Source organism: Falco naumanni, chromosome 4 (assembly GCF_017639655.2).
Source record: "Falco naumanni isolate bFalNau1 chromosome 4, bFalNau1.pat, whole genome shotgun sequence".
NCBI lineage: Eukaryota > Metazoa > Chordata > Aves > Falconiformes > Falconidae > Falco > Falco naumanni.
In genome coordinates this window covers 10,353,528-10,374,422 of record NC_054057.1, presented here as the reverse complement: position 1 = coordinate 10,374,422, position 20,895 = coordinate 10,353,528, and the positions used below count along the sequence as shown (strand labels likewise).

The window sequence follows — 20,895 nt, the reverse complement described above, 5'->3', positions numbered from 1 at the left end:
CTTGGAGCATTATGTTTTTCTGACCTTTTTCAGTTACGCCAAGGCTAGTGTATTTATAGGATACACATTATATAAATGCAATCCAAACACTTCTATGCCATGACCTATATTGTTCTGAAAGTCTTCCCTCTCCTTACACTTCTTCTGCTTTGCTAAAATAACCCATCACCAGCACATTTTTTTTTTTTATGGGGGAACCGACTGCAAGGCTCATATTAAATCCAAAGGGTTACTGCTTTTCAGTGAGCTGAGTTTAAAACCAAAAGTTCCTTATGGGGAAACAAATTTTTCTTACCATTTTCATCTACAGCAAGTACACTTGCTCCCTTCCCTAAAAGCTCTTGAACTACAACCGTTAGTCCATTCCGAGCAGCTACATGCAGAGGTCTGTGAAGACAAGCAAACTCATATATAAACCTTAGAACAAGATATTAAGTAAGATAGGTAACTTGCATCTAGGTAAATGATTACTGAAGTATTTATACCTGTATGTTATTTATACATTATATAAAAATTGTAGATGTAATAACTGAGATGGGGAAAAAAACAGCATATTAATTTTCTTATTGCAAAGAAACTACAATAACAATTGTGCACTTTCTTCTTTTTACGGCACCAAGCAGTGAGGAAGACCTGCTTACCTATGAACTTTACTATGTTAAAAAAGTTAGAAACATCTAGTACCCTACTGTTGATAAATCCTTCACAGAACTGTTGCAACAGATACCACCGCAGCAGTGTTACCGCACATCACAGGCAATAAGCAATAGAATACTAACAGCTGAATGGTAGTCATATTTTATGGCATGTAAATGCTTATAAGAGATGCAGAAGAATTTCATCAATCTGCCTTTTAGAAGTGACTAGAGATAAAAGCATTATTTTATAGTATAATGCATGAAGCAACAAAAGCAGATTACTTCTCAAAACCTCACACTGTTAACCATAACTGTTTTGCAGTGACTGGATTACCAAGGGAAGTGTAGCTTTACCTCAAATATTCTAATTGTATCTTTTTCAAATGCAACAGTTTTTCAAAATTCGTTACCCCTGGCTTTAATAAAACCCTACCACCACTCAGCAGGAAAACAGAATACATCTGCTTACTTCCCTCCTCCTTTACAGTTCTCTACATTTGTTTAGAGATTCTTAAAATTGTTTGAATTAACTGTGAACTGTATTTTGATTTGGAAATAAGTGCCTTACTTAGAGAACAGAAATGCAAAAGATACAAAGAGGAGCAGCTGTATCTATGGTGCTTATATTAAAGGATTAAAATTCAAGAACTACTGCACACTGCAAAATGTTACTGTAATTGGAAGAATTTCAATATAGAGGCCAACAATTGTAATGCTTATCTTGCTACAAAGTAGGACGTGAAGCTGTTCAGAAAGTCAGTTATTAAAAAACATTTGCTAACCAGTAATATTTTAAACAACTGTTAAAATCTTGAAATTCATATAAACATTTCATGGAGGTGCAAATATGTGACCAATTTTCCCCCACAACATCTCTTGATCAGACTGTATGAGCCAAGGTATGTGGGTAGAATTACATAAGCCTGTGGCAGCGTACTTTCCCACTTCTGTTCCCATCTCGGTTTTGCTTCTCCTTCTCTTAAGACATCCCTGCTACAAGGCAGAAATGAGGCAATCAGTCCCTTTCCTGCTTTCTGGTTATTTCCTGCTGCCTGAGGTGCACCACGGTGAGCAAGAGCAGGGGAAGAAGTCTTACTTCTTCCCTAACTCCTTAGTTACTTCTTCCCTAACTCCTTACTTCTATGCTAACTCCTTAGTGCAAGCAGATCCCTGGGCATAGTTGGAAGAACCGTAGGAGTTTGAACAGGACAGATTCCGAAAGGGATGTAAGGTCAAATAGCGAGTTGCTTACAAGTTCCAGTGTTATTTTTCTAAATGGTCTGTGATAGTGTTATTAAAGCGGTCTAACAACACATGGACATAACTACGCCACGTATCAGGTGCCAAATATTGCCCATAACACAAATACATTCTTTAAAAGGAAAAAAAAAAATGCAGAAGACTAATTTTAAAAGCCCATCCTGATATATATTCCCTAGTATGACATACCACTTACATTTCTAAGTTTTCCTTATGATCGGGCTAACAAAATAAGCTTAATTCTACTTGAGAGAAGATCTTCAGGAAGCATTAAGAATACCGTACTCTCCATGATATTTTATAGAAAATACTCTTTCATCCTAGTAGGAATAGGTGTCTTTTGCTAGCAGAAAGCATGCTGAAGAATAAAAGCATACTTCAGCTAGGCTTTTTCTTCTTTTTTTGTTTGGTTGGTTGGTTGGTTCTGTTTGGTTTTAGCTTTTCAAAGCTAAAATACTGTAAGATTTATTTATCATCCCTTTCACCCAGCTAAAACTAGAACTTTAAGTATGAGCTAAACACTTTTTCACTTCAAGTCAGTTCAGCTCTTGGTACGTATTAAGCAAATAAAATTCAATCAATTTGGGAAAAAATTCTGTAAAATACTCCTCTTTATGAGCAAGATACACACCAAAAACTCATCTGTAAAACACACTCACTGCCGATACGTACGTTTGCAAGGCTGCATTGGTGGCATTGATGAGGTTTCTATCCGTAATCTTCTCCAGTATTAACAAGGCACTAGTTTCATGACCCTTAATACAGAACAAACATCTGTCATATAAAAAATATTCTTCAAAAATTGCTTTGAATGCCTTTTCGAAGTCACAAGTTAATATCTGCAAACAGTGCTTGATAACGCAAAGCTCAGCACTGTCAGTCAGACTACGCACGCACCTTGCTGCAAGCCAAATGGAGTGCTGTGTTCTTAGAACTGTCTTGCAAAGTCAGATCAGCCTTAGCACTGCTAACCAGCACCTCTGGGGAAATAAAGATTTGTATTAATTAAAAGCATCTTAATGGCTTACATTTGCACAGAGTGAAAACAGAATTCGGACAAAATATACCCACAAGGACATTAACTATAAGGCAACTTCACCCACAGTAAGACTGACAAAGCCAGGAGCAGAAGTATATAAACTTTCTCTTTACCAACTGTATTTGTCTGTCCATTTTCTGCAGCCATCATTAAAGGTGTTTTCCCAGAAGAATCCACAGCGTTTACTTGAGCATTGTGACTGAGCAGAAGCTGTAGACACTCGACGTGATCTGTAAAAGCTGCTGCATGAAGAGGAGTTCTACAACAGATCAAAAGACAATATGGCCATGGTCACCTGTGCTTTCTGCACGGGGCATCCTGACTGTGATCCTGCAGATGCAAAGGACTGGGCGATCCCTCCCACTGATCCTTTGAAATTAGTATTGCTGGAGTTGTGACTGCTGCCTTTAGAAAGTCACCTTCAAGTTTGAAATAATTCCCTCTACGTAGTTTATTATAATTTGATTCAGAAAAAATAAAATACGCATAAAGTGCTACCCACAAAGTGATACAATTTAAAACATGCTCCAACTTGCCTATGTAATAAAAATCCAATTCAAGTTTATTAAATCAGAACAGGATTTTTAAAAATCTAGATTTTATTTCTAGCACAGAATAAAAATCTTCAGAAAATAAAAAGAGGGGAAGAGGGAATTAACGTAAGCAGCATATACAAAAAACCCAAACAATCACAGAATTTAGCAGAGTCACTTTTACATTACAGATGTTCTTCCACTGTGCATTTACACTCTTACCTTCCTTTTGAATCTGTTGAATTTACAATACCAGCACCTAGTGTATCAATTAACATTTCTGCAGCACCTTCATTGTCATTTATCCTACAATGAATTAAACAGGCTGTTATTTACAGAATGATAAATCTTTTGTTAAATACAGCAGTGAAATCTATGAAGAATAATTTTGCACTTCCTTACACAGCACAATGCAATGGACTGAAAGAATTTCCTTCCATTTTCTGGAAAACTTCCTGTTCCAGGAGGAGCTCTACACAACTGTCATGACCTAAAGCAAATATAAGAATTAGGTATTAATGAAAAAAAAAAGGAAAGAAAGAAAAGAAAAGAAAAGGTCTATTTATGGATTACAACCAAAAATACATATCTAAATTAGATTAAGTGATATTTTATTTGAAAGTTTCAAAGACACACTGGTTGTATTTGACAGGGCTACATTTAGGGACTAGGACGTTTTTAGAATCCTGAAAACCAAACTATCATTTAACACTGTAAACTCTGTGAAATTTAGAAGGGATCTCATGCTGTCTGAAGAACATCCAGAGCGCTTAATTTAGTTCTTTCCACCCCCACATTTCAAACTCTTCTGTACATTCACCACTTAGTTTACATGAAAATGTCTCCACCATCTGAGGGTTATTTTTGTTCCACTGCCTTGGTAAACCCAAAGAAAACCCAAGTCAACAGTCATAACAAAAGCTTAAAAAGAACATGGTCAACCTATCATACTATTATTTTCAAAATTCTATAGCCTACTGCCGTACAGGTAGCTAACAATTGTAACTCTTTGATCTTTGATGCATATATGCAGAGAACCTTAGCTCAACATTCACTGATGTCTGAAGATCTGTATTTTCACAAGTGCTTTCAAATTTTCATTCTACAGATCAAGCATATTTCAATTTTGTTTTATTCAGACACTGTGGTCACTCTGAACATGGACCAAGCTGCAAGTTTAATTTTATGGATGTGATAGAAATGTTATTCTAGTTCGAATTATCAGTGTATTACCCAGTTGCTCCAGCTGTGAAGACAGTCTAGTTATTTTTCACTTAAAATAGATCAGTAAAATGAAGCTCTAAACCCTTACTTCTTGACCTTTCTCTATCATGTGACTCAGAGGTGAAATAAATGAAAATCTCCACTATGCTGGAGATGAACACATAGAAGAAAACCTTTAGCAAAGGAAACAAATGAATTTCCTACCTTTTAAGTCCTCCCTCACCCCCAAAACCAAGAAAAGTATTAGTGAAGAAAAAAATTACGACTGAATCACTTGTATATACTTTAGCTTCTTATGCCTATCAAGGTTGATTTGAGTCAAGTTTAAAAAAAGATTTAATCTGAAACCATTCCTTACAAGACTCCCTGTGAAGGTTATTTTTGGGGGATGTGTGGTGCACTTCTACTCACAGGTACTATGCAGAATTTCTTAAAAGACTCCTTGAGGCACAAAACTAAAGAGGGCAGTTTATAACAAAAATGTAATACAAACACCTCATACTATGCATTCGCTGTTAAAGCACTCCCCCTCAAGATACCATGTCCGTCATATTGTCACAGTGACTAAGACGAACTGAAAGAGGACAGACTTTGTTGCTTTTATAAATAGTAAAACTTTCTCAGTATCAACAAATACATTTAGACCTGTATTTCAATTTTAACGTATTTTACCATTATAGCAGGCCCAATGCAGTGATGTATAGCCGTGATTGTCTGCTATTGCAGGTACTGCATCCACAGACGTAGCTGACTGCAGGAGAGCTCCAAGAACACCTATATGTCCACATGCAGCTGACAAGTGTATAGGGGTTCGTCCCCTACAGTCTCGTAATAAGGACTTAGCACCATGTTGAAGCAATGCTTCCACACATTCCTCATGCCCCGTGACTGCCTGTGAGACAAGAAATAGCAAGTTTGCAAATATTCATGTATATAAGCCAAGGTGTATAACTAAAGCAAGCAAACCTCGGGCAATTTCTTACATTTTTAAATAATATCAATATAAGGACAGTTATTATTTTTATTCCTGAAAACATTCGTTCTGTTGGAAAAATAGCAGTGTACTATAATATCAATGACAGAATTTCTTGGAATAACACTGAATGAACTGCTGATCTCTAGGGCTCTTTCAATTGCCTCATCTGGCAGAAACTATAAAAAAAAAAAAAAAAAAAGAAATTTGGCATACAGCATGCATCACAGTCTTCTTCCTCCCGTTAACACTACCCTGACCCATAACAAAAAACAGTACTCTGAGACCTCTCCAGTCAACACGGCAAAATTAAAAGACTCCAGAAGTCTAAAAAAACATTCTGAGGATACACAGCTAACAGGCAAAAGCTAGCCTTTTGGAAGCAACTAAAAAGACAATTCAAAGCTAAGAATGGCATGATGAGAATAACCAGAAATTCATTAACACTACCTAGTAAGTCTGTATTTGAAATTAGTACGCATAAAACTGGAAGGGACAGAAAAAAGAATATTCTCTTACCCCTCTATGCAACGCTGTCCTTCCCCACTTATCTTTGGCATCTACATTTGCTCCTTTGTTAAGGAGTGAATAAACGCAGTCAGTGTGCCCATTGAGAACTGACAACATCAGAGGAGTCCTGAGCAAAGAGTGAAATAAAGCGTAATCTACATGGAAATTTAACAGACTAGATCCAGCTGAAATACAACTAACTACCCTTCTGGTGAACGCTGTTAACATTCACATCATCAATGATCATCTCTAGTATTACCTTCACTCTGAGAATACCACTCAAGTAATACTTGCTTTTTAGAGTCAAGAAAATACATTAATATCCCTTAATTCAGAAGTCCTGATTAAGTTATTATTATCCATTTTTTTCAGCATCTGGGCAATAAGACACATTTTACTTTCAATTGAAAAAAAATAACATTTTTCACCGCCATTATGTTTATTGCAAAATACACAGATGCACTTGTCCTAGTTCAAATATCATCTCCCTTCAAATTCGTAAATTAAAAATCACTAGTGTACAATATTTAGGTTTTCCTTTAATAAAATACAATAACTTGTGAAGAACAGAATATGTATCATTTGAACTCACTGTCCATTTCCGTCTTGAATGTCCACTGCGTTCTGTGGTTCTGCATTTCCTATCAACAGCCGCAAACATTCTGAATGACCATTTGTAGCTGTAAAACATCATAAAAATACAACCAGTTTTACATCAGTTGCCTTTGAGTATACAGCTCAAACATACTGGTAACGGGCTCAGACTAGAAGGCTGTTAGCTTGAGAACCCACTGTACAACTTCACCATTGTTATAATTAAATTAAAGCAAAAAGTATAAGCACTAGAAATTATTTCAGAAATCAGGCATTCTCAACTGTATAGTTTTAAAAGTAATTGATTCCAACTGTCAGTTGCCAACAGCTATTTGTTTTTTGTATATAAATGAGGTGTACACATTAACCATAATTTAAATATATGTTTCTACAACATCCACAAGAAGAAATAATTAAATACAGTAATTATCATAACTTTTGCTTGTTTTAAGGCACAGGTAAACACATACCTAGCTAATCATACACAGACGTTGTAGCAAGCGTAGCATGTGTAAAGCTATGAAATAATAACTGAAATCATACTTAGAAAGAGGGGAAGGAAATACAATGCATAAAAGTAATTAACCAAGCAGTTAAAAAAGGGAAAAATAAAAGCAACAAAAATTTGAGAAATCACATTTAAATGCAACCCATGAAAGATAAATGATCGCTCGTTGGAGAAGAAATTATTTCTGACACACAGCTGCAATATTCAGTCCACATAAGAACAGTGACAATTCATGCTTCTTTAACTGGCAGAAATGCTAACAAGTTCGGAGAAACTAAATCAAATATAACAATACAGCTTGTGCTCATGGACAACAAATTAAATGGCTAGAACGACAATATTTTGTCCCTAATGCTCTTTCTACTGCAACATTTCTAGAGTACCGTAACTATAAATGCCAATTTAAGTAAGTCTATTTTCAAAGAGGAAGAAATGAGAATATAGGATGAATGCTAGACTTTGCAAAAAGTAGGTTTATAGAATTTTTCTAGGAAATGCAGTGAGAAAATATTGCAAAGGATTGCTGTTATTTCCAAAACGCTCAGGAGTCATTTAAATCCTTGGAAAAACCCCAATGTATAGTTTTCATGTCTCTTCTCAAACTCACAACATTCTCCAAGACTCCAGTCATTTTTGGAAGTATTTTACAAAGCTGCCAAGACATGCAATACAATTCACGTATCTAAATTTGGGCCTACAGTTTGGGTTGCACGAAAGACGAGGAGAGAAACAGGAACATGTCACTGACGTCTGCCAGCACAGCCAGCCTAGCTAGCTGAACGGGCAAGGACAGGGCACTCCTCCAGAGCCTCGAGCTGCAATGATTTATTGGGTTAATCCTGGTTTCTGTCCGCAACTGCTTTGTTACAGCTTTCTCAGCAGAGCTTATACCTTGAAAGTTGTCTATTCCTAAACATCATTTCTTAGAGCATTAATGATACGAGACTTCTAAACACGAAGATGAGCCACTTCGAAAGCCAGAATTTTAGAGGTTAGTGGTTAGCACACACCTGCAGCATGTATAGGGGTCCTCTTTACAACATAATCTTTCACCAAGATTGATGCTCCCTGATTAATAAGCACATCTACACATTCCACGTGACCCTTAAAGGCAGCCAGATCCAACGGTGTCCTTCCATTATTATTCCTCACATCAAGGTCCAGCAGTGACTGTACCAGCACTTCCAGAGCTTGATGGTGGCCATGATAAGCCTACAAGAATAAGAAAATTCTTCAGTTTTTCCACCCTTCACATTTTTCCTTTCCTTACCAACACTATGTAAATGAAACTGTGAAGATGGTATTTTTGTTTTAACCTGTGGAAGAGCTACTGATGCAGCAGGTTACAATAGTTACAACTAATTAAAAAAACATACAAAATTGCAGCAATGTTAGTGGCTTTTTTTTTTTATCCTTTCAGTCAGCAACTGAAACTACTTACAGAAAATGATGTCTCTAAGTTGTATAACTACCAGTATTTTGAATATTGCATGTTTCACTGCTTTATGTTATAGTTAAATTACCATCAGATTATTTCAAGTGAGGAACACATGCAAACTTGACTAATCCCTCTTAGTTTTTTAAAATAAGAATATTTTAAGAAGAAAAAGCCAATAAAATTAACACAGTAAAAATAACACAGTACAAATAGCTACAGTTAACATAACTGGTAAAACAGAAGTGACTTAGGGGATGAAACAGTTAAGAGATCAGAATGGATATACCAAGGTAAAAAAATAGCAGAGAGAATACTTTGTAAATATGTGTCAAGACAAAGTGTCAAAGTTAATAATGAAAATAAACACCTACAACTATGGCTTTATAATTTCCATAATAGATATATACTCTTGGATACATAACCTCTGCCCACAGACAAAACTAATTTCCAGGAACAGTCTAACTGCTTTCATTTACCAGCATTAACGGTTACTTTTTACTTTGACCATACACACACACACACACACAAACACTCTGCATGAGACTTAGGCTATTTCCAAAAAGTACAGTGTGGTTTTCCAGTTGCTCAAAGTCCAGTGAAAAGATGAAAGCTACGTATTTTGCTGGTTACTCTGTATTTTGGGTATATTTGTACAGGCAGTTTCATCGGGTCCTCTCTTGCATTACTCTTTGTGCAAATCTCTCTTAAAGTTGTAAGGACAAACATTTCTCATGCTAAACAATGATGAGGGTAAAACAACGCTGATGACAAAAAAAAATGTAATCGTTACTTATCGAACAAGTCTTCTATAAGTTTTATTAGTATAAATTATAACATAAATCTTAATTGTAAGATTCCAAATGAAAGCTGTTCCATGAAGCAAGTTAGAAGTGAAATGCAAAAATCACCCTATATAGCTTTTCCAGGAATATTAGTACATATTTTTGTGCTTCATTTACCGTTATTGACCTATTTAAAAAAAATCCAGAATGAATAAACCTACGTCAACAACTGTTTGCCGTTAGATGAGCTGTCATCACTAACGAATGAAATACTTACAGCTAAATGCAGCGGACTTATAGGTGCTCTGTTGTCTGAATCATTCAGCATGTCAGTACCTGATGTTTCCATCAGCTTAACAGAGAGAAAATCAGAGTGAGTGCCAAACCCTCTCACCTTTAAAAACATTCAGCAATAATTGCTACAGTATCCAGTATACATGGACTGAAAAATAAAAGGAAGAAAAATAGGAAGAATAATGTAGGATTACAGTTTCCTTAGGAACTCTAGATCTCCTTCAACCTTTTATAAAGAGTCTGAATTGCAGTGACTGCAACCCCTCCCCCAATTTCATCTCCCAAGCACAGTTAACTTTGCATAGGAATGCAATAATTAAATCAGAAACTAATCTAAAATTATTATTTTTCCTGAAGCAGCCATATGAAATAATATAGCTGAAATGCAGACAAAGGGAAGACAAGGACGGATAAGAACAGCTGTAGTAGCAGGAAAAAAACCCAAAAAACAACCCCAAACAAGTAAGCATTTAGATAGGTGAAAAGTCAGCAAGAAAAGCATTATGAAAAGCCAGAAAGGAATATCGATTCTCAGAACAAAAAAACCCCCACACTTCCCAAAAAGAAGAAATGGACTTAAAAAGACACAGGCGTTACAAAATAAGATTAAAATATCTGTGTATATACATTTCCATTTGTTACTTTCAGATGTGTTTTGAAGTTTTAATTCTGGGTCTTTTTCAAGACCACATTTAATTTAGTAAACTAGTTGAATTAAAACACTGAAAGTGTTTGAAGAATACTAAATACATTCAGATCACTAAGTTTTCATTATCGCACTTTTATAACACTGTCAGACAAATGTTTTTTTAATTTTTTTTCTATTGTAAAATTCTGAATTGCAATGAAATCTAAATTGTAACTGAAATCAAGTAATACATCTATGCACTGAAGAAATAGTTGAAAAAGTCTAAAAATAAGCAGTATTTCTAAAATTACATGTTCTCTTTTGCTGTACTTTAACAGTGAGAAATAATACACTTACAACATCTAGAGGTGTTTCACTTGCAATCTGCAATTAAAAATATTCAGAATTCATGTTTTAATACATTTGAATAGAAAAGTATAATTTGTGTAAAAATATTAATTTGTATAACACAGAGAAGATAAAATTAGCATATCAAATAACATACACATTTTTGCAAAGGGATTAATAAAAAACTTCCTGAGACTTTATTATCCGATATACTATTATGAGGCCATTAGTTACTGTAAGTACGTGAACTATTTAAAAAGGCACCCTTACTTTGCAGGTTATGAGTACACTTTAATTTGCTCCTTCAGATGACATTTGTGAAATTGCTCAACACTTGTCAGCGGGATAACCTGTAGTTCCTTTATTTCAGCCATCAGGAAAAAGTTTAGCAGTGTATTCTAAATTAAGAAAAAAAATCCCCAAAACTAATACCCCACATCCTCAACCAGTTCTCTCTTCATTGCAGAATGTATTATCTTTTTAAGCCAGTATCTAGCACCTTAGCTCCTCACCTTGCCCTGTTTGAAGAGTATTAAGTGCTTAAGTATTTATCCTCAAAAGGACTGAAAAACACTACTGACGTATTTTACAGATGAAGAACCAAGGTGGAGGAATCCCTTGGCCTCTGCATCACACTCTAAGAGCAGCTGTTACACCTTTCATCTATGATACGTTTTCTTACCAATTCAAGGCATAAGCGATGACCATAAGCAGCTGAATAATGAACTGCATTGTATCCTTGTTTGTCTCGGATCCCCGGGTTGGCATCATTCCTTAGCAAGTATTCCAGGCACCTATTTAAATTGACACATGCAACCATATATCTAAATACGGAATTGCAACTTTATGCTAAGCGATAAATTGCTCCAATTCAACTGGAAAATAGGATACGGCACACGGGAACACTGATTTAACATACAATATTGGCTAGGAGTACAGAACACCTAATTCATTACACCAAGCGTTAAGGTCAATCACAAAGCTTTCAAAATTTGCAAGAATCCTTTTTCTGCAGACATCCTGCATCCTCTGAATTACCTGACTTGGTTAATACTAGTATTTCCTGGCCATTCTCCTCCCAGCTAGTACAACTGCAGCTGCCTTTGTTAATAAGACTCATTACTGGTTTTGTGTCTTTTCATGTATCAGTGCATTCTTTCGTATTTGATATGGAAGGGAACCAATAGCTGAGTTCTTCATGATATGTATCCAGAGTCACACACACACTTCTACCAGACACCCGTTTATTGATTTATTATATAGCAGACACACTCAGCTGTTGGGATACTTTTATCCTACAATTCCTTACTTCCACTACACAAAATTTAAGACAGCACAAGATCAGCATAGTTTCAACGACAGACACTCAGCAGGGAAGATGAAAAACAGGTTATGAAAGTCAGCTCCTTCTCTCTGTTTTTCTCTTTTTAAGAGACTCCATGCATGCATACTAAACGATTCCAACCAATAAGCCAACTTACTCATAATTATATGTTGTCTATCCTAACATTTTGCAAAGTCACTGTCATGACCTTGAACTTGGTGTTTTTCTGAAGTGTACAGAATCCCTTCTTCCTGGGATTATGAAATGTTTCTCCTTTATCATTTAAATAAAACGCATGTGAAGCTACAAAATAGATTATCTTGTCAAATCCAGCTTGGCACCTTTCTTCCTTAGTACAGATTATCTAAAGGTCTCACAGATTACCGTTATCGGTAGTGACAAACAAGCCAGTTGGTTACACTGACAATATAAAGGTTTTAGCTCTCATTTATCTCATGGAAAATTGTTTGCTGGAAAGTTTCAGGAAATTTCAACATTCGTACTTCTACGATATGGCTATGCTGTGATGTCAGGTGAAAAACTTGCAGTAGGACATGGCAGGTTTAGATTTGAGAGGAACAAATCCTAAAATGACCTCTGATCAATGCTGTTAAGAGTAGAAACTTTATCATTCAAACCTCTGGGGAACATTCAAACCTTGGAGAAATACAGGCAGAAATCCTACAAAAGCAGCCATCTCCTAAGGGAAGACAGCATGACCCTGCAACATCAGAAGTCTTTGTAAGTTCTTTCAAGGAAGGGCCTGGAGACAGCAGATGGAACAGTGCAAATTCATCATCTGAAGCAGATCCAGTACCAGCTGCGATGAAATGGAAATACATTTCAATGTAAGACAGCTGTTCTGGGTCAAGGGCCTAATAACCCCATGTGCAACAACAGCAATTCACTGAAGTGAAGACCTGACATTTGCTTTTCCAGACAAAGGTTGAAAGTAACAAACAAGATGAGTGAAGACGAAAGGGGGAAAAAGCTGCAGGAAAAACTACAAACTAAGAAGCGCCTATATATAAAGTACTGTCTCGTTACAAAGTTGAGAACAGCAGGAGCGATACCAATGTGCATTCTCATTTCATCATTTCGTGCCCACCATAAAGGAGAAAAGAACTTAGGCAGGTAGTGAAAAAGGTAAAGACTCTCCAGTCTTGAAGAATAACGTAAGTAACACAGGATGTAAATAACGTTACAACATCTTCAATGTACCTAATAAAAAGCTACCTGTAATGCATATTTTCGTTTTTAACCAAATAATTCAGGTTTTATTTGCCCCGTAAACAAATGCCTGAATTTCATGAATGGCAGCTGTGCTTGCATGTTCTTATTTGAATTGAAATGGGATAAGGTTTCCGAGAAGCCAAAGACAAGTCAATTTGTCCCACTGAGTGAGGATTACTGTCCCTACATTTTATTTGTCCAATTGTCTAACTTTGTCAATTTTAATCAACGACTTTGTCTTAACATTCCTGGCTCATTAATAAATGTCAAACATCACTGGCCTTGGCTATCTAAACTTACGTACTTCATATATTTGTGTGCCCATAAAAACCACAAGCTAAATACCCTGCTGGAAGTAAAGTCTACTAAAAATCCTTGAGTACCCATTCCTTCCAATGCAAAACAGATTATTATTTTTGCCGTTTCTTCTTACCCACGAAAAAGATTTGCATCTTTTACATAATTAACTGACCTCAACAGGCCTCTTTAAAAGGAGATTAATCAAACTTCCTGAAAGCCCAGGTAACTTAAATTTTGTCCCCATTTATTTTACTCTCTATTAAATAGTTCTAACATAGAAAGAGTGTGGGGTTTTTCTCCCCTAAGATGCTGCTTAGTTTATATCTCATTCTGCAATCACTGCTCTCTCTAGTCTTGTCAAAACGAGGCTTACTGGTGTTTGTTCCAGATTAGAAGTATTTGTTACATATACAAAAGAAATACTTCATACAGGAAGAAGCTGGAAAATAATTTACAGCAAAAGTGTCCTTGTCTCTAAAATCTGTCTTTAAAGATGTCTGAACAAAGACTATACAAATACACATAAATATCTTTGGAATTTCTATATAGATAATTTCCTGACTTCCCCACCCCCCCAGCCCCAGGCTTTATATTCCAACTCAGTAATCATTTTTAGCGTCGTTCCTATTTTGAATATGAGCTGAGCAGTACTGTTTTTTCCAGCTGTTACTAATTATCTTGCTGCATCAATATAAAAAGCTTCTTCTCAGGCCATTCAGCTTTGTAGCCTGTCTTCCAGAGAGCCAACTGTTAATCAGAAGGGCAATATCGTGTGGGTTCCAGAGACGATTCTTTGAGTTACCTCCCAAAGCTCTGCAGTATTGCCATCATCATTCTTGCTCATGCCTTTTGTAAGGCAGATGGCAAAACGATGTCATCTGAAGAACCGTTATAGTTTGGAGGTTTTCAGAGCAACTGTGAAGCTAAATTTAATCCTAGCTCAACTTGTAGGAAGGCAATTAAAGTAAAATTATCTCAGCAAGCGCCAGCAGGAATTGAAAGTATATCTAAAAAGCAGCAATTTCATTTTGAAGTTTGGCTTTACATAAAAAAAAGGCATGTACTTTAAATATTAGTTAAATGGCCATGAAAGTATTCTTTATCCTTCAAAACCCACCCTGTGAGTTACACGCCACCTTGTTCCTATTGCTACCTCACGTTTTAAAAGGTGCTGTATTAAAACAAGATGACACAGCACTTGGCAGCACTTTTGCAGTGAAGGTGCCACTGCGCGCACTTGAGATGCTACGCTGCACACCAGCTTGTTTTGACCGCTGTATGTGAGCGTGTGCACATGCAAGCGGCGTTCTTCTCAAGTTTCCTCAACACATACGATGTCTGGAGCTGAAGTAACCTCATCAATTTTGTGCTATCTGTATAAGCTTTGCATGTAAAGCATTGAAGTCATTAGTAACCATGTTAATTATAACCATTACTTACAAAATACATACATGCAAGAGACGTTTGTGGATTTATGAAAGTTTCTGGATGCATTTAATGCATGCAAGTGTAACCTCACAAAAATCAACACTAACAAGAGCTGGAGTTGTAATGCCACACATTAATAGTTTAATCAAACATGAAATAGATAAAGCATCTCATACTGAAATGCTGAGTTAACTTCTATCCTGATGCAGGCCTATGGTAACTCAGAGTTTAGTTTTACAGCGTACTTCTGACTAACTGCATAGATTTTTGGGCAACATCAAGAACCTTACATAAAACACACCATCATCATCATCATATTTTCATTTTAAAGCCAAATGACCTTACTGCTCGCAACTGTCATCATAACCCCCACAAATGGTATTTACTCAACCACTGCACAGCAGGTAGGTTTGAAAACTCTGTTCCTAATGAATTCCTGAATTAGGACATCTGCATTATAGGACATAACTAAAAACTTATGATACGTGTTACTATTGTTCATTTTTCTCAGAAATACTGGTGACATAAAATATTTTATATACAATGGATAATCCACTGTGAAGTTTAATCTTTAAGCATCAATATCAAAAATGCATTTGTCGAATCTGAAGGCAGAACATACACAAAATTCACAGCTCAAATGTCTCTAAGGAGCAAGTCTTTAGCACAAAGCATGCCACTTACTTTCCATCTGTGTCTGATGCAGCTGCATAGTGCAGAGGTGTACAACCCCTCTCATCAAGGTCATTCACACTAGCTCCAGATCCCACAAGGGCAAACAGGCACTGATAATTACAATTGGCAGCAGCATAATGGAGTGGAGTTCTTTAGTACACATTTAAATAAAAAGTACAATGGTAAATAACAGCAGAATAATATTAGAGACAGATAAAGCAAAATAAAATGAAACTTAAATCCTTACATTTGTAACTAGTATTTGTAGTGTGTCATTACTATCTTAAAAATGGGGCTATTTAATAATACAGAACAGTCAGCTAAAATATGCACAAACTTTGTATTAAGGGAAGCTTTGTATCAACTGTCTTGTACAGACATTTAGAGGAAAATCAAGTTTACACTAGAAATTTTATTTTTATTTAAGTAATTTAAGCCACATGGAATAAAAATGGAGAAATTCAAGGACTGCATAGCAAGGTAAAAATAAAATACAACTGTTAACAAGTACATATTTTCGACAAGCAGATCAGAATTTTGTCTGAGAGGGAAGCATTATTTATTTTAAACTATACTAACATAGCAGAGATCTTGTTAAAGAAAACTTTTAAATATACAGCTTGTCTTCTTATAACAAAACCATGACATATTAATATAATGATGTATAATTTCAGAGGAAACTCATTCCAGCTTCAAATATGTAAATAATTCTCTAGATCCACCAGTTTGGATAATATTTCAAAACCACCAAGATGACTCAGAATTCCATTTTCTATTTTTAGAAGAGATTATTACTATAAATATCTCAATTTTGAGGAGACAGTCAGACAACTTTAAGTGTCCTACCTCTTTCCCTCTTCCCTAAAATTACTTTTTCCTATTGCTCTCCAATTTTAACTGTTTTAATCTTTCCCCTCTTCTGAAATAATTGCTCTCTGTAACATGCATGTAAACCAAAACCCAAACCAAACCCACAAAAAAACCCCACAACTTTCAATGACAAAAGTTGTGAAATCGTTGTTCCTTTCTCGGTAAAGAACAGAAGTAGAGTTAAAGCAAAATACAACTTTGGATCCGTAACATTATCCTCAAGCCCTACTCCTGCCATTCACATCCTGGAAAATCATATTATCCATGATATGATGTGAGATTTTACACAAGTACTGATCATGCCATCTAAACTTAAATAATCCTAAAAAGAGAAATGAATGTCATTCCAGAAGTGTTCAGAACCAGAGTATGAACAAGGAAACAAAAAAGGATAGATATAATAAAAAGATTTTTTAATTAAAAAAAAAGCTTAGAAATAGCACAGATTTCTAGGTTTGACTAATGCATTATTTGGAAAATACCACTAATGTCCTTGGATAAGAGCAATTTAAACTCATTAGATCCGTGTTATAAACAATAAGGTTCAGAAAAAGTACAGTTGAATATGGAACTCAGTCTTTAAAAACAAGACTAAACATCTACTTAACACAACACAATAAACAAAATATGTTTGTAACTTTTGATAACATATGCTGAAGCACAGTTTATGAGAGACACTGTATCTTAAAAAAACATTTACACTGGAACACAACACAGACTAGCACACTGCAACATGCTACTTCTGTAATGCTTTTACCAGCCCTTTACAATATACAAATCTAGAATGTCTTACCTCCCAAATCTGTCCTTTTTGTTGAAGTCTGCACCAGTATTTAGCAGGAGGTTTAGGCACTCCAAATTCCTATTAAATTAATGCAATATTACTTATGATTGCAAATTTTATTTCCTTCATACTGGCCTCTGCAAATATCAGAACTGCTACATGTATACATCTCATGTTATTTTTAATGGAACTGAACTATCGTATGAAGAATTTGATAAATATATTTTGGTAGGTAAAATAGATTTCATAATTGCAGAACCGAATCAGGAAAGAATATCAATTATTTCGAGTCCATATATAGAAATTTTATTGATATCAAATTGCATGCACAAAGCACATAAACATTAATCTAATTCAATAGAAATTTCAATTCTTAAAGAAACACCTGCATGTCACATGCTTTTTGCTACCAGGATTCCAGCACAGAGGCAAGTTTTCACTGTATATATTGTAAGGCCAAACATAAGTTGCAACATATATATTTTACTTTTTCATGTAATTTGTTTTCAATACAATATGATCATCATAACAGATGTACAATAGTGATTATTGTTTAAACACTACCTTAGTAACTTTCCTGAACTGGAGATGAATGAGGGAATGTGTCACAAATTATGTGTTTTTATATGAAAAGATAGCATTTTAACCTTAATCATTTGTGACAAGGATGTATCTATCAAGTATCTTTTGACTTACAATGATTACTTAACAGTATTACTTAAACAACATTGAAACAGAAAAATGAAAATATTGATATCATGGAGTTCTTGTGTCCCACAAAGTGTATCATGAAATTTATTACCCAATTCTTCCAGGCAATTTTGAGTAGCTGCTATAGAAAACCTACAATACAATAACAATAATCAATATGGATCACAACTCAAGTGATGAGCAAGTAGTTCTGACTACTTCATCCACCTAAACTCTGGAATTTAATTATGGCTTTTAATTTAGTTAGACTGGGCTTTTGTTTATGGATGTGGTAAAAACATATTTCCCAAAGTTGCTGTTCTCCACCTCATGTCCTACAGTGATGTTAGCTGGGCATGCCATATTTGACTGATGTAAATTCTAAAAATTATATCATCATCCATGGGAATCTAAAGTAAAATTCAGTTCATCCCCAAGCACAAACCTGAGATAAGGCTGATGATACTTGGACACTGTACTCCAATAATTACTTGAGCTGAATATTTGCTTTATTTTTATTGTTGGCAGATAGAATCCATCTCAAAATTATTTTCATGTTTACATACATTCCAAGGGGAAAATGAAGGAAAAGCACAGAGAGGAAATAATTAAAATAAAAACCCAACAAAACAAAACAGGAATGATCAGCGATTGAAAAAAGAACACTAAATATGAAAGCATGAATGCTTTTTTACATACCCTCCAGCTGCAGCTGCATGAAGACAAGTCCTGCCAAAGTCATCTGGTGTGTCAATGTCAAAACCTACAAATCGAGCAGTTTGTAAAACCGTTATATAACGCCACCTTTCACAAAACTGCTCACATCTACTCTTAAAAGAAATGCTTGCTAAACAAATTTAAAAGCGATTTGCAAAAAAGCACTTAAGTACGGAAAATTTACTTCACTTGAAACACACCCTTGCCATTCACAGTATTTTTGAACAGTTACTGAAAGGGATAAGGTAGAAGACAATTAGCTGCACTGAGGCAAGAGGCTATATTCTTTCTTGTCCTGTTTACCTGCTATTATTTCTGTGTAATTTAGCATTGCATATAAAATATATGAAGGCAATAGGAAAATTAAGAATATGCTAGAATTTATCAGTGTTTTTTTAAATAATTATTTTTTCACTGTTTTTTTAAATAAAGGGGCGACTGTCTACTAAATTCAGGAGCTACTTAAATTTCATCCTTGAGTTTAGCTCTTTAGTCCCTGAGAAAGCAAAGAACTCTGTTAAGCTGGGGTGAAGGCTGTAAATAGCAATTAGCAATTACTCACAGAAGAGCCCTTTAGAGAATGTTGTAAATTTCTCTTATCAAAATGTGTGAACTATGGAACTTCAAATTTGAGACCACAAAGTTTAACTGTGCAATTCCATAGGTAACCATATCTTTTGACATGAAGATTACTATTTAAATCATGTTTCAAAGCTACACTTTTGCTTTGAGAAAACAACTATATTCTCCTAAAAGTCTTGCTCTCGTGTAACAAAACTTACTCATTAAATCTCCAGTTTTGGTACTTTTGCCTGGGAATGCAAATTTTTTTTTTTTCCTTTTTAAGAATTATTCAACAACGATAAATAGTGAACAACACAGGATGTGTTATTTAAGAGTACTACTATTCAAGACAGTTCTCCTACTCCTTATGCCCCAAAATAGAGGTTTTGTATATATATACCACTACAGCCTCCTCCCATTTCTATAGGCAGTGCTACACAGCAAACAATTTAAGATAATTTACCAATCTAATTTGAAAGTAGTCTTTGATGACTTTCCACATCCCCAGGTTGCTCGTCTAACACCACTAACAACTTAAATGTCTTTCAATCCTGGGACAAGGCAGACTGATGTGGGTTTGTTTGTTTTTTTTTTTCTTTTAAGGTCTGCACATGAATATTAACAAATTTTAAAATCAGATATTCTTAATTTACATAAATGAGACTTCCTCATAAAAGCAAAAGGGTACATAGTCTGCAGATACCGATCCCCACACCAAGAGCATGTTCTAATAAGCTGGTAGCAGTATCTGGTCTTTCCAGTCTGAAGGCTGAACATACTCTTCAAGTCCTTATCTGCTCCAGGCTAGATTTACATTCACGTTTGCTCAACTCATGTGAAAGTCACAGAAACCACTTGCAGGTCTTCTGCAGGGATTCCTTTGCCACACTGAATCTCCAGAAAGGGTACAGGCAGCACAGCACCATGTGCAGAAAGGAGAAAGAGCCAAAGTAGTCCTCATTTTGAACATACACAATAGAAATAGTAAACTACAGGACAGTTCTTTTCTGAAGCAAATCCTTGCAAGCTTGTCCATGACAGGACAGTGAAATAAAAAGCCTTACCAGTGGTAGTTTTAGTTATACTCCTTTAGTTCTTCTCCCAGGCTTCCCTAACAGACAATATAAAGCTGGGGAAGCAACTTCTTCCTCTTCCCCAACCCTCTGCCCCCGCCCGCCCCTTTTCTTTATTTAAAAAAGATGAAATGCCTTCAGATTAATGTAGGACCATTTAGTTTGTTATTCTTATTCTGTTCCTGAAGCTTCCACAATTCTTCACACCAATCTACTTTTTGAGAACTGCAGTGGTTCAAAGAGCTCAGAATTCACACCAGATGAAAATGGACAACAAGGAAGTAATAACCTTAAAACTTGCCACAACTTCAGGGAGGAATCAAACAGTGAAAGCCAAGTACAGTTCCATCTGCTTTTAATTAACAATACACCACAAATGCTACAATTTATTAATGTAGCAGTCCACAGAGTCTTCAGAGCTATTACGTGCCCACTACAGAAGTAGAATAGAATGATTAAGGTAAAGAC

At 35.5% G+C, this 20,895-nt stretch overlaps 1 protein-coding gene across 2 annotated transcripts in view; it reads right to left on the bottom strand.

Moving 5' to 3' along the window:
* The window catches only part of ANKRD28 (ankyrin repeat domain 28), a 126,434-nt gene that overhangs the window by 7,473 nt on the left and 98,066 nt on the right, over window positions 1–20,895 (bottom strand). For both annotated transcript variants that reach the window (XM_040590072.1, XM_040590071.1), the window contains exons 12-27: window positions 18,773–18,836; window positions 17,393–17,461; window positions 15,739–15,879; window positions 11,452–11,563; window positions 10,779–10,805; window positions 9,777–9,851; window positions 8,290–8,491; window positions 6,770–6,857; window positions 6,187–6,304; window positions 5,367–5,586; window positions 3,873–3,960; window positions 3,693–3,776; window positions 3,051–3,196; window positions 2,796–2,878; window positions 2,571–2,653; window positions 296–387 (exon numbers count right to left, since the gene is read on the bottom strand). In XM_040590072.1, coding sequence (XP_040446006.1) covers window positions 296–387; window positions 2,571–2,653; window positions 2,796–2,878; window positions 3,051–3,196; window positions 3,693–3,776; window positions 3,873–3,960; window positions 5,367–5,586; window positions 6,187–6,304; window positions 6,770–6,857; window positions 8,290–8,491; window positions 9,777–9,851; window positions 10,779–10,805; window positions 11,452–11,563; window positions 15,739–15,879; window positions 17,393–17,461; window positions 18,773–18,836 — 1,692 coding nt within the window. The remainder of the gene's footprint in view (window positions 1–295; window positions 388–2,570; window positions 2,654–2,795; window positions 2,879–3,050; window positions 3,197–3,692; window positions 3,777–3,872; window positions 3,961–5,366; window positions 5,587–6,186; window positions 6,305–6,769; window positions 6,858–8,289; window positions 8,492–9,776; window positions 9,852–10,778; window positions 10,806–11,451; window positions 11,564–15,738; window positions 15,880–17,392; window positions 17,462–18,772; window positions 18,837–20,895) is intronic.